Source organism: Vanacampus margaritifer, chromosome 4 (assembly GCF_051991255.1).
Source record: "Vanacampus margaritifer isolate UIUO_Vmar chromosome 4, RoL_Vmar_1.0, whole genome shotgun sequence".
In the NCBI taxonomy this organism is placed as follows: domain Eukaryota; kingdom Metazoa; phylum Chordata; class Actinopteri; order Syngnathiformes; family Syngnathidae; genus Vanacampus; species Vanacampus margaritifer.
In genome coordinates, this window is record NC_135435.1 from 16,435,279 (window position 1) to 16,449,963 (window position 14,685).

The following is a 14,685-nucleotide window of genomic DNA, read 5'->3' on the forward strand; positions in this document are numbered from 1 at the left end:
CCGCTGGTCACCCCAAAAGAGGTGAGCCGCACAAAAGAGGAGGTGGTTCCTATTCGTGCCCCTCACACCAAGTTATTATAGGAAAAGTAGTGTTTCCTTTAACTTCATTCACCTTAATACTATATTTTAAAGGCTCAACATAATCTGTTGTGGAGTCTCCAATTTGTTCCGATTTTCCAATAGAACATAATGGACATTGCATTGATATGTTGCAGGGCCAAACTATTGGCATCATAACATTACCAGAGGCCAAAGAAATGTAAAAATATCCACTAAGATTATCATGTTAAATTTAATGACAAACGAGAATGGAATCAAAAGTGTCCAGGTTATAACAAAGTCATTTTAATCACGTGTCACTAAAATTGTTGTCCACCCTGTCATTATGGGTTAACTGCCCCTTTCAGAAATAATCTTTAGTTGTTGTTTTTTTTGTGACATTTCCAGCATTTTGTCTTTCCATCACTGCAGAACAAAACAGTGACTAGATGCAATATAAATATTTATACATATTTAGACATTTCAAGCGTTATATGTCCACTCTGTCATTTTGAAATATGAACAGATATAAAATATTTTCAGAAATTTGCAATATATATTTGTTAAACAGAACACAGATTATTGACTGAATTATGTTGCTAAGTGAAGGTCCACCATGTGCTCATAACTTTAGCCAATAATGTTCATGCTGTCATTGTCCACCCTGTCATTAAGCTCACATATTTTGCAAGTACATTGTCTGCTTTCAGTTATTTTATTTCTAAAATGTGGGAGCTTGACCAATATGCATTTCTCACATCATAACACAATACAATGAATATGGCAATCAATGGAAAATCTAAGATTTTCTTTCTTTCCTGGTGAAATAAGGATGTCTCAAAAGGCACCTTTTGGTGATATTGACTCGTTTAAAAGTTGGCATGAATGCACAAGCTGGGAAGAGGACAATAATGCAAGCACACAAAAGGAAAGCCCCTAATGAGCAAGGCCGCAGTTCAATCTTAAAAGCAAAGAAAACAATGACTTCATCTTCCTAAATGTTTACAAAAGCGGTGAGGATAGAACCCTGATGACAAAATCCCCTGGGAGGTGGGACGCACAGTACCTCTGTACAACAAAGGGACTCTGCTCCCTGGTCAGTCTACTATAGCTGCTGTGGGTCTCCCCCAATCAGCACAGCAGGAAGCAGAGCACAAGGACAACTTCCACCCTTTGAGACAAACAGGACGCACACCAGTCGTACTGAGACATACTGAAAACAATGTTGCCTCACGCCCCTCCTCTGAATCTTGACCAAAACTGTGCACGGTGTAAAATTTCCCCCCAAAATGTTTACTTTTCAAAGATAAGGACTGCTTTATCACTTGTAATGTTGTCATATAAAAGTACAAAAATACACCGACACTCATAAGGGAGGCTTGCAGGGGAGAGCTTTTGAGATAAGTAAATACACTCTAAAAACAGTTGGGCCAAAAGTAACCGTGTTATGGATCAAAAATGAACCGATCCACTTTATGGGTCAATTTGACCCAACTTTCTGGGTTGTTTTATACTAAATGACCACTTTTTTTTTTTTACCCAAGTAAAGAATCTGACCAATATTCTTGAGTTATTTTACGCTGAAAGACCCATTTCTTGACTCAAAGTTGGATCAAATCGACCCAAGTAGCGAATCGGTCCATTTTTGACCCAACTGTTTTTTGAGTGTACATTCCTGCATCCCCTTACTTTACGTTCAAAACATTTCAATGTTATTGCAGGCAGCTGCCATTAATCTCAAGTAAATGTTTCCAAAGGTAATTATCAAACAATGCAATTTTGAATAAAAATAACACTGGCTATGATGAAGTCAAACAAAAACAAAAAAAATGCTGACAATGTACAATATTTGTAGCCATCATCGTGTTTGGAGGTTCTGTTTACTCACTTGTGTGAGTGCATGTGAGGACTGAGGCAAAGTACAATGCGTGCAACATGTTTAACAAAAGAAAATATTTTGCTCATGTGCATGCAGTGAACATTTGTTTGTAGTCTATACTGAGGCACGCCCGTTTACACACTACACAACCAAAAACCACTAACGTTTGTTTTTGCTTTTATGCCGACGAGTGTTTCTTGGCGAGCTGATGAAATAACACAGCAGGGGTAATAATTACTATTATGATACAGTAGATACAAATAAAGCCATTTGCTTTATCTAGTTAAAAAAATGTGCCTCGTTCAACTTTGTGGGAAAAAAAGCACGTCCAGCGCTTATCTCCACACTCCCCTCTGACATGATGCATGTTTAAACAAATGGGTTGGGGGGGGGAGAGGAAGAAAATAATGACGCTCACCTGCTTGGCCTCCTCCAATGACCTGTGCAGCCGACTTATCTCCTTCTCATATTTTTCCTTCATCTTGTCTATCTCCTGATCGTGAGCGGCCACTTCCTCCTTCAGGGCTCCCTTCAGAGCCGTCAGCTCCCTTTCTCGCTTCCTCAGAACATCCTCCTGCTCTTCCTTGGCCAGGAGAACTTCCTGCAACTCCACCTTCAGTTGCATTATGTCCTAGAGAAAATATGTTTTGGACTATTGTTACTATCTTGGGCTGGACAAAAGCAGAAAATCAACAAGTCAACTAATGCACAGTTTTGCCTCACTAGAAATGTGTACTTATCCTCCTACTATGTCTATGTATGGACCTTAACCTTAATGTCAAGTATTGCAATATCCAGAAGGCTACTAGTGCACGACTGTTGGGCCTGGTAGTGTCACTAGTGCTGCACAATAGTTTTCTAGTAACTGTATACTAATAGGCCAAAATGGCAATGGTAGTGGGAAAAAAGATGACTAATAAAATGTTCAATCTACTAGTGCGAGCTAGTCATTCTACTAGAGCGCTACTAGTGAAGACGAAGAGCGCAGCAGTATATGGTGATGAAGTCGGATATTACGCTTTCCAACTTACCGCCATGATAGCGTCTCTCTCGCCGTCAGCAGCAGACGTCTTGGCCGTGTCCAGCTCGTCGTGCATCTCCGACAGCTGGTCCTGCAGGTCCCGGATCTCGGTCTGGTACTGCTCCCTCTCCATCTTCACCTGGAACAGCCTGACACGCCACATAGCGTGTCACTACTCACAGCAGCTGGACCGCACTCCACGTGCACACTAGTTGTCTACTAGTGCACCGAATTGCAAGTAAAAAGTAATGGTAGTTTCTCCGAGAATTGTCTTTCTAAAATTATACTCCATCTTGAAGTGAGGACTTGAAGAATGAATTGAGCAGGACATATGAAGGTTATAAGACGTCACTCTACCTCAAAACTAAACTAGGTGTCGGCCATGTTGGCATATTGCGCATGTTCACGCATTCATTTTACAGTGGACAAAGGCCTTGGGGGAGGTCTGCGCTCTGCACCCTTTGAGTTCTTACTCTTCAAGTGTGGTCTGGAGTTCAGCCTCAGTTTTGGCCAGTTTTTCCTTCAAGCATTTGCACTCGTCTGTAGTCCGGTCCAGTTCCCGCTGCAGCTCCTTCAAGCTTGAAGCAGCCATATTGTCCGCCTTATTTGTCTGATAGGGAATACATACATACAAACGTGGTAATGGAAGAAAAAATGCACAATGGTCACAGAAATAACTTGGATTCAACGAATCAAAAGGAATGTCTAATTTGTTATTGTACACACAATGACGCTCGATACAAATCTTTCCATTGTTTGCTTTAAAGGGAGGCGGCCTCCAAGTTCTGAACAGGTTTGATTTTGAGTTGTCTATTAAATCTCAAGTTATCCAACCTGCTGATCAAAGAGGAAAGAATATTTGAAATGGACATATTTTTGTTACCGCTCTTTGTTCATGAAGTTGTTGTTTCAGTTCGGCCATTCTTTTCTCCAGTGCAGCGTTTTGCTCCTGCAGGGCTTTGGTCTGTGCAGACGGACCCAAGGACTGAGAGAAGAACACAACGTACAAAAATATTTACCTTCCTTATATTTTCTGTTTGGGTGAAGCAGCTTATGTTAGCATAGACATTTGATTGTAGTACTGGAGGGATAAAGAATGAACATCAAATCAAGGCGTCAAATGCAAAGTAAAAAAAAAAGCCCATATTGCAAAGTGTTTTAATCAGATTTTCAAGTTTTAAGATATAAGTAATATTTATATTACATCAAATACAATGACTTAAACGTTAAAATAAACAGTAACATTTGAAGAGGCTGCATAGGTTGGCCTGAGTGATTTTTACTACATGTTTTTTTTTAAACTACTTTTCCTGATAAAAGCTGATAGGGATGTTGGTAAAAATCATGCATTACCCCTAAATCCACAATTTAGAAAATACAGTGACGCAAGGTTATATAGTACAGGTTTTTTGCAAACACAATTTTGAGATACTGTAGGTGCTGCATGGTAGCAGTGAACTCAACTCACGACACAACAAGCAGCAGTTTGGTAGATAATGATAGTAGTTATACTTTGAAACAACCACATACATTACCCTTAAGCCTGCTAGCTTAATTTTGTGTTCGCACAAAGTGAGAAACTGAGGAGGAGCTTACTGAGGAGTTGTGATTTATTGTGTATATCTGTATATTTCTTTACGTTATATTTAATTATTCCAAAACCATAAAGCATCTTCCATTAAAAATGGTCGTCCCCACAAAAAAAAAAAATAAAAAATATTATTATTATTATTATTATTAATAAATTCTTTTTTTTTAAGTATTTTTTGTGGCTTTTTAGCCTTTAATTGATAGGACAGCTGAAGAGTTGATAGGAAGATAACCTCTGAGCTAACCATCGCCCCAATTAATATATATATATATATATATATAAAAAAATCATAAATAGGTAAATACGCAGGTCCTAAACCGCGGTCCATTGTGTATTGTTGGCAGATCTACACAGTCAAACCTGGTATTGAATAGCAATTGGAAAAACAGAGACTCTAACAAGATCTCACATTGTCATCAGGATGGCCTGCCGTGGCTCGTGACTTCAACGTTTGAATCTTCTCAAAGACCAGGTTGACCTTTCTCTTGGTCGTTTCATCATTATCGGCGCTCCTGCAGACAAAGACGCACACAACGCAGTCAGCGGAGGGTAAAACACAAACTCTGTTTTTCGGTTGGTGCTGGTGGTTCTGGGAATGGAGATCAGTCATTCCCAGCTTTAAAAAAGGGTCGGGAAGGGTCATGCTTTGATCTGCCACCTCAGTGCACAAACAGCTTTTTTTCAGCCTCTAACTCAACTATGTGGCAACATAATCAAACGTATGCGTGGCGGCGTGCTGTTTACTGCACATCAAAAAACAAAATAAGCAGGAATTGAAACTTGTGCAAACCAGCCACAACTTTATGTACAGCCAAACAATCTAATGGGATCCAAAAAATCAAAGAATCACACTCATGTGCTTTGTTTACCTGACTGAGCTACAAAATAAAGAGCAGAACAATTCTAGCACAATTCTTCATCACTGCAATCAATAACTACAGGAGAACAGAACAAACTTGAAATGTTAAAATAAATACCTCTCTTCTATTTTTATTAAACACAATAGCATGCACTTGATGTGCAGGTATTCTTTATACCATCCTCACATTGTACTGTCCTAGGCGGAGCTTGGCATGGTGAGTGACGTGGGTGTCAATGAATGGGAGTGTAGAGTTGGCTGCAATTATTACCCAATATCGTCACCCCAAATTTCTTTGAAATATCGTGATATGTGCCCACTGTCTATCCTTGAAAGGATCCCAAACTTTTGACATACTTTATCTTTTACGTATCTTTCCTCCTGGCTTGCTGTCTTCGCACCGACTTATTTCTACACCAAGTGGTGAATGTCACTACAATAATTTTAGTCTGTGTGGAAAAATGATCCCTGCGAAGCTTCAGGGCAGAGGTTTTGCTTTGGCCTATTTTTTTTAATAATTGAATTATTCGAATGTTTTGGTTAATAATCACTGCAGCCTTTAAAAGTAAGTATGATTATTTTTGTAAAGGTGGGATAGTTGAACAACTTCTATTGCTTCTTATGAGTGTGCGTGAGTACCTGATTTTGTGGTTACTCCCTGTAGGTCGAACCAAATATAAGTTAAACATAAAAAACAACACGATGCGAGAGTTGGACATTCCTGGAATCTGGATTTTTTTTGGGGGGTTCAGAATTCCAGAAAGAGGAAATCAATTCCACCTCCTTACGTATCATATTTAGTATCTGCTTATCCGTAAATTTCAGCAAACAAAGTGTTCTTTGGTACAGACTTCGGGTGGATCTACCCTCCCTTGAAAAATTCAGTGAAATGATAAGCATCAGTATCAAAAAAGTTGCGCCACTTTCTAATGTATTATTTCTTTAAATTAGGTCAGTGACACAGAAACATTCTCTCGACCTCTGTTCTCCTCACACAGATGACTTCGATTACACATCCACAACTCCCGTTGGCGCATGTTTGGCTTGGCGGCCTTGAGAATGTAGCTCATTTGCAATCCCAGCACATCCATCTGGGTTTCTTTTCCTTTGTCCTGTGACTCCTGACCTGTATCCCCGACACACCCAAACAGTTTCCTGTCCTTTTCCTAAACGACCACTCGTACTGCCAACAACTGCAATAAAATCTAGAAAAATGTGTATCAAATCTGAGCAGTTGGATCATGCTGCGATCATTTATTTTTTCTTTCATATACTGGTTCTCACATCTTATGCAGAAAATCGATAACCGCCATATTGATTATGCTGCAAAGACTTTTGTATTTTCTCCTTTTAGTCAGTTTAAACCTTAACCTTATATTCTTTCTTCCCTTGGCAGCTGATACGTGTCAGATTACAGACAAAAACACAAAGGCTGAGCCCTTGATTTACACTGAAGCTGAGAGAAAACACTGAGGCAAAGTGAGATTGGGGAAAAAAATAAAATCCACACAGCTGGATCGCATGGCTGGGTGGGTAAGAGAACACATTCCTTCACTTTTATCACAAACAGTCAAGGTCTGATCTCAAAAATATATCCATGAACTCCCACTGAACAACTTCTCCCTACATGATGCATGACTTCAAATGTGCTATTTCTCAAATGTAGGAACAATAGGCTCCGTTTGTGGTTCAATTTTGAGCCAAAAGAAGAAGAAGTTTTTGTAGCATTAATCGCCCCAAAAAATAGGGACTAAAGCAGAACGAGGTCAAGCTGTAATAACTCACCCATCCTTTAGGTAATTGAACAAAATTTGTTTTGCTGTCTCTTCGTGTGTTTGTTGTGAAAGCTCCTGCTGACCTTTCAGGAGGTCTGGCGTTGCCTGAATGGGACAGGAAATGAGAGAATGATCTGAACGTGATGACAGACATGTCAAACTGGTTTACAACAAACATTCATTTACTACAACGACAACATACAAAAAAATCAAAACAGCCATTGCGTCAAATAGTGTTCCTGGTTGTGTATCAATAAAAATGGCATACAGCTGAATATTCTCAGAGACCTAAGAGGGGTTATCGCATGTTCAATTTTTGGTCCTAATGCTTAAGTTTGGGTAACCCAGCTCTATTAGAGAGCTTGTACAGTGAATTTAGAGAGAGGTTTACAAATAAATTCTACATTTGAAGTTAATTGCTGAAAACATGAAAAGACAGAGAACTATATAATAGTGAATTGTGGAGATAGTGGTTCAACTGTTTCTCATCATTTCAGTGTTCTAGATTATTTTGTGGCTAAAATGGGGCCCAGTGACACACTTATTGTACATACGGTTGGTTATTCGGCACAATTGTGGCGTGCAGTTAGCTAGCTAGTGAAAAAGCATCTTTCCTTTTTTATTATTTCTTTGGTGTGGTTGCATTAGAGTGCTTTGTTGTCATCAGTGAGTGCGCAACCGGTAGAGCAAGGAGGGCGGAACAGCTTTGCTCTGGTATAGCCCCTTTAGAGCGCCTCGTTGTCACGATATGATTTTTTTCCAGTTACTGAAGGCCTTAAGCGGAAAACACTTGAGCAGCTCCAACATGTAGGGATGTATAGTCATAAGAAAGATCTGAGATGAAGTAGCATAAATTTTCTAGCGAGGCGTGAATTCATGCATTCAATGGACACGCCCACAGTGTTTGAGAACAGAGACAATAGCTTTCTTCATTTTGAAGCCTCATTTTAAACATTTTGCGATATTTTTTATCATCTAAATTTGGCAAGGTTATTAACAACACTTCTTTGTGGTGTGTCAAATTTATGAGGCATAATTATTTTCACTTTACAAAGATTTTTAAGTCAAAGGGCACGTTCCCACCTACTGTAGCACTGTACCACTGTGGTTGTTAGCTTGTGCCAAAAAGTGGTACAGTAACGAATTCTACTTTCATTTTATTTTGATACACTTCACAACTTCTACTGTAACAGAAACGTAAAAGCTACAATTTGTACAGAACTGATTTGGTGGCAAGGGGGCAAGGGTAACAACTAGTGTTATGGTGATCTAATTTGAGGATAAGTGGTTCAAATGATGGATGGATGGATGGATGGACGGATAATTTGTTTACCTGTACATCAGTGTCTGTGCTGGCTTTTTTGCCAACAGTCGCGGACTTGGATAAAGACGTTGACAGTTTGCCTGCTGAAGACGGCATGTCCACTGAGTCTTTGTTCTTGAGTGTTACAACTGCAGGATGACTTTGGGTTTTTCGGTATCCCTGGATGTAGCCTACACCTGTAGACAAGGTGCTCTGGGGAGATCCGGGTGCGCTAGTGGTGTCAGACGGTGGCTTGGGGTTGAGCATGAACCAGGGGTCCTGATTCCCAGCTGTCCTGTTTAGCCGGAGTTGCGAGGGCCGCAGGACGTGCTCCATCGATGTGCCCCGACGACGGCTGGATTCATCAAGGGGTCTGGATCCTTCCACCCAACCGAAGGCGCTATCCACACTGCGAGAACGCTTCCTGTCCTCGGGATTGATCCGGTTTCTTCGCCCAGCCCTGCCACGCCGATGGTGGCTGCCGTCTTTGCCGTCAAACTTGTCAATGAGCTCATCGACACCGGGAATGGAGCCCGTGTCAATATCTCTGCCCGACCCAGGGACGAAAGGGATGTAACGCCGATTTTCGTGACGGTTGATGGTGTCTGCATAAAGCGCATCGAGGTTTTCATCCGCATAGAGCTTAGAGGTGGAGGATGAGTGGCGTGAGCGAGAAGACGACTGAAGAACAGGTTCACTGGAGTCAGACCTCCTCAACGGAAGGACATCTGGCTCGCGGCGTTTGCGATCAAGGCTGGCGTTGGCACTGCTCACTGAAGAGGGAGACTTGGTTGTGGTTTTGTTCCGCTCACTCGTGGGACTGGACACAGTGGACGCTTGGGTATGACTTTTGGGTGTTGGTTTGGACTGAGGTGGACTCTGGTTGCTGAGACGAGGTTTGGTCTGCGGCTGCGAACGCTGTGCCGGACCCAAAGACTGAGGAGATAATCTGGGTTTTTGGTGTGAGGCTTCAGTCAAGCTTGGGGAGAGAGCTTGACTTTTGTACGGCTGTGCAGGTGCTTTGTTCCGATCTAGGCTAGAAGACCTGTTATGGGATGGTGCAGATACAGTCGATGTGGACTGAGTTCCCGTCTCAGCAAGAGAAAGGGGCCTTGAAGGTTGACTATGGAAGGTCAGAGAGTTGGTCTCTGGGTCATAGGGCTGCAGTATCTCAGGATGCCGCTGAAAGTTCAGAAGGGTTTGCGCTTTCCTTGCCTGTGTATCTGCAGAGCCATTCTGAGAGGCGGCATACTTTGTCTTCTGAGACCTGTACTCTCCGAAGGGGCTCTTGGATCCACCCTCCTTGTCCCCTCGAAAATCATACTCGTGGTAGTTATCAATAAAAGAGCCTTCTGTCTCAATGTAGCCATTGCTATTGGGGTCAATAAAGGACTGAGGACCTTTGTCCTGGTTGTTGAGAACTACATAGGGGTGCCCATCTATACCCTGGACTCGAATGCTCAGACCGTATGTACCACCTCCATTGCTCTGGGGCCTAGAGGAGCGAGATGGTTGGGTGTAACCCCGCTGTGGTCCACTAGCAGGAATGCCAGTCACTCTGTAGGACTCCATCAGGAATGTAGAAGGAAAATAAATCCCTCTCCCTGGATCAGGCGCCCTTCCTCTGGAAAAATTAGAGAGAGTCTATTAGTCGTAAATGAGACATTGTATAACTCAATGAACATTTTTTCTTGCTCCACAGTCAGACACTGATGAAGCATTACCTCTTTGCTGTATTTAATCATTCACGTTTCCCATTCTGGAAACAGTGTGACCAAAATGCTCACTGTGACAAGCTGAACATCTGTGACTCAACGTGAGGCATATACAGTATGACCTGTGACTAACACGCTTGGCATGACACAATGATTCTGTTTATCAGGTGTGAAAAGAACATAGATGATGCCGGTCAAAAGAAGAATAACACACAGACATGAGTCAAGTGTGTATAAAACTGGACTCCCAAAAATGTAAAAATGAATGAAAAAATGGTTTCACTTGTTATTTACAAGAAGGGAGACATTTTCAAACATCGACAAATGAGCAGCAGCAGAAGGGATAAATAAAAAGTGTGCAAACACGAAAGGATGTTGCTCAGAAATCCTTTTGCTTGTGAAGGCTATAAGACACATCAGCACGCAACATGTGTTTCTGTGGACAATGGGCTTTCAGCAAGTTCCTGTTTGCCTTGCTGATAATGTCCCATTTACCTGATGCAACAATATAAAGACAAACCGAGATGGGCCTGGAAGAGGGCTCTGATAAGGATGACAACAAAGGCCAAGGCAGGATATATCATACTAAGGGTTTAACAGGCCAGGACAGACGAATGCCTGACACCTATTTGAAAGATATTTCGCAAGTGGGCGGTCATAGGAACAGGGGGGTGTTTACTGTAAAGCTAAATCGTATATTGAGCAGGTCAAGTACCACATTCCTCATACATATACAGTACTTATGGATGTATTGAACTCCACACGAGTAAGCACTTGGTCATGGCGGCAGGCAGCAAAAGGAAAAATACTCCCTTCTTAGGAAGGAACCTCACATTGAACCGTTTTTTTTTTTCAGGGGGGGGGGGGGGGGCACTATCTTCCTCAGCTGGTAGATTTGAGAAGGATAGACAGAGCAGGGGAATACAGTGTAGCTAAAGAGAAAACAGGATAGAGGGGTTGAGCAGCCAAGGAAAGGGATGAGAGAACAATGGGCACAGGAACAACACTTTTACCGGCCGAGTATTTGTGGTTAGCACGTCTGCCCCAAAATGATGACGTTTGGGATTCAAATCGTCACTTTCCTGTGTGGAGTTTACATTTCTCCTCGTGTTTGTGTGGGTTTCTCTGCCAACCTATTCCCACATTCCAAAAACATCCATGTAAAGTGGTGCAGGTGAGAACCCTGCTCTAAATTGCCAATAAGTGCGAATGCATTTGGTTGGTTGTTTATATGTGGCTTGTAATTGACTGGATAGGCTGAAGCTTAGCCATGATGAAAACAAGCAGTACAGTGAACCACCACTATATCACAGTTTATTGTTCACAGCCACGCTGTATCACAGATTTCCAAGCATTACCGTAACATCAATGCTAATCTCAGTTAGCCCATCTATTGCATTACATGTTAGCAATACAATTGTGGACTTTTGCTAGGCTGACATTACTTGTGTGAACATTTCAGTGTTGTTGGTGTTCAACATAATGAAACGTTCAAGTGTTTTCTTCAAGTATACACGTTTACTGTTTTAAAAAGTTGAAATGTGTGAAGAGTGTGACGTGTGTGAGAGGGGTAAAATCATTTGAAATCAAATCAAATCATCATCTTTTTTCATCATCATCTAAGGAGAAAATCTACGAGCCCTGATTTTTTTCAATAGCTCGCCCTGCCTTCACCACTGGGCCCTGGTTAGGATGTCAAATCCCTGCTTTTGATCTGACGAAGCACCTTTTTATCTCCCCGTGGGAATTTCTTGTTAAGTGTGAGGAGGCCTGACCGTGCCGATAACCTGCTAAGTCCACAAGAGGAAAACAAAAGCATTGTAATCGGCGCCATTTGGAGGAGAGCGTCAAAAGAAAGTTGAGCTAAATCACTTAAGACCACAGCCAGCAGGGATTTACACTCTGGGAAAATATTAAAATCTTACGTAACCTCATTGAATTGCAGAGGTGGCAAATGTGCTCACAATGTGTAGCGACATCTACTTGAGTACATGTACTGCAGTAACAGTATTTGTACTCCGTTACTTTTCACCACTGCCCCTCTATTACGTTGATTAGTGTATTTATGAGCAGATGTTTGGATAGCAAACAAGAATTTACTTTTTGAACGGTCGCACTTTTTGACACATTTACATCGCTACTCGGTGCAACAGGTGACTTTAAAGTAACTAACCTCTTTTTAACTTGTTTCAAAAATTACATTATCATCCAGCCTCAGCGAGCGAAGCTGGTCGAAATCGCATTTTATCGCCACTTGTTGAGTTTGGTCGCTCACAACAAACACGTCCGAACATCACTCGAAAGCGTTAGCTACTCACCACAAGCAGTAGTCCGTCGGCCCACACCTCTTCACCTGCCGTTTTTATAACCACAAAATATGTTTATTGAATATTAATGCAGCTAGCAAAGTGGCCGGGCCGCGCTTTGTCAACTTATTTAGCGCAGTGCTGCTGAGTGAGGGAGACAGTTTGAGGAGGAGGAGGAGGTGGACGCTCGCACTGCTCGCAGCTCCGACTCCGGCCCACCCCGCCTACTGAAACAAGCGCACCGACCCGCCCACCCGGGTCCCTGAAGCAGGTCGGTGGTCGAGGAGAGGAGCACCACAAAACTGGACCGACTGGACCAGCCCAGACACATGAAACAACAACACCCAATGCTTTACTTGATAGTTACATATGGAAAACTTGAATCTTAAACTGGATTGACCTGTTTTTCCCGTCACCTATACGACACTGGGAAAAAATCGCAATTTGTAAAGTATTGCATTATGAAGATAAATTGTGCACATTACGTCCGAAATTAAATCAGATGAAGTCATGATTCCATACTTGTTGAAGTTAAGTGACGCCTGAAAGTTTGATGGAGGTTCTGCAAGTCTTTAAAGAGAGCGCCATCTAGTGGAGCATAACGTAACCTGATGAATATGCGATACAAACACAGCACAGACATACATTTTAAAATATATTCCTCCCGTGTTTTATTGTAAAACATGTAGTAAAACATAAGCATCATCAGTATAATTCAATCACTAATCATGTATGCATAAATATTATATAGAATATTATTAGAATAGACATTTTTATTATTATTATCATTGTTTTATTAATACTATGATTTTTTTTATTACTGTTATCATTATTGCTGTTTTAAGTACTGTATTATTATTACTTTGATATTATTTTTGCTGTAATATTAGTATTATATACAGTGCTGCTCAAAAGTTTATGAACCCTGCAGGCATGGTCAGATTTTTTTGAAAAAAATATTTAAAATAACCGTATTAAATGTTTAATCATACCCCAATCTACAATGCTGACATTGAAAACAATAGACTTGAACAAAAAGAATGATAATATTGTCATTCATTATTGAGCAAAAGTTGTTGATTTAAGAAAACCTCAGATTTCATGGGCGCAAAAGTACGTTTTTTTTGGTTTTGTTTTAGATGGCTTTATAGCTTTCCCCAGACAGATGTGCTGTCACTACCCACTTCCTGAGATCCCCTAAGATTTTTTAATTTAGTTTTGACTACACAATTGCTTAAAAAAAAAAGAACAAGAACGTGACATTTTTTTGTTACTCGAGATGTTTTGGGAATGAGTTAGGGTTGTTTTTTGTTTTGCTTTTTTTATGTGTGTACTTTAGTCCATAAATGAATGAATGCCAAAGAAAGTGGAAGTACTGAAATGAAACAAAGAAGCACTAATTGAAACGAGTGAATTGGTGAACTCACTTTTAGGGAGTCGCAGATTTGGGAGGATGCGAGCCAAAGGACTTTTTGGCTCGCCGGCCGTAACAGGAAGTCCGGCTGCAGACACGGTGGTCCCGCTCCTCACACGCTCACCCTCCAGTCCAACACTCTCACGTGTTCCCCCAGAAGTGATGGCAGGGAGGGACACGGCCCCCACCCCGCGAGCGGACAACAGCAGTCAACGCTCGGGAGAGCGGATGTGGGCTCGCAGACCTCAGAGGGGCGCTCGCATCTGGAAAGTCATCATTGCTGTGATTTACAGCGCGGCGCGCTTCCAGGTTTTTTGGGGAGCGGTTTTTTCAACAGCCTTTTGGGACGCATCCATCTCAGTCACATGCTGTAGCCTACTGAAGCGGCAGGTTGCTCTCGGAAGTTTTTCACAGCGGTTGTTGAATGTGAGAGTTTTGTTCGTGTGTGTGTGTCGGATAGTTTTTTTGGTGAGTGTAAGATATAAATATTTTTTGGGTGTTGTGAGAGTTTATTGGGTGACAAGTTTTTTCTGTGTGTGTTTTTTTGGGGTAGTGTGAGAAGTTCTGGTGCATGTGAGAGTTTAGTTCGGTGTGGGAGAGTCGAGTTTAATATGTGAGTTTTTGTTTTGGTAAGTGTGGGAGTTTTTAAGGTAAGAATGAGTGAGTTTTGTGTAAGAGTTTTATGTGTGATTTGTTTTTGGTGTACAATAAATATAAAAGAAAGCTGCACAGAGCAATCGAGCGATACACTCGGTTTGAAATAAACAGCCAAACAACTCGGAG

The 14,685-nt window shown here is 41.5% G+C and overlaps 1 protein-coding gene across 1 annotated transcript in view; it reads right to left on the bottom strand.

The window, feature by feature from the left end:
* cgnl1 (cingulin-like 1) overlaps window positions 1–12,691 on the bottom strand; it is a 31,975-nt gene extending 19,284 nt beyond the window's left edge. Inside the window, exons 1-8 of the mRNA XM_077563775.1 lie at window positions 12,501–12,691; window positions 8,498–10,091; window positions 7,175–7,269; window positions 4,940–5,042; window positions 3,823–3,924; window positions 3,413–3,549; window positions 2,950–3,088; window positions 2,337–2,549 (exon numbers count right to left, since the gene is read on the bottom strand). Of these exons, the coding sequence (XP_077419901.1) occupies window positions 2,337–2,549; window positions 2,950–3,088; window positions 3,413–3,549; window positions 3,823–3,924; window positions 4,940–5,042; window positions 7,175–7,269; window positions 8,498–10,039 (2,331 nt within the window). The 5' untranslated portion in view covers window positions 10,040–10,091; window positions 12,501–12,691. The remainder of the gene's footprint in view (window positions 1–2,336; window positions 2,550–2,949; window positions 3,089–3,412; window positions 3,550–3,822; window positions 3,925–4,939; window positions 5,043–7,174; window positions 7,270–8,497; window positions 10,092–12,500) is intronic.
* Between the last annotated feature and the right edge of the window lie 1,994 nt (window positions 12,692–14,685).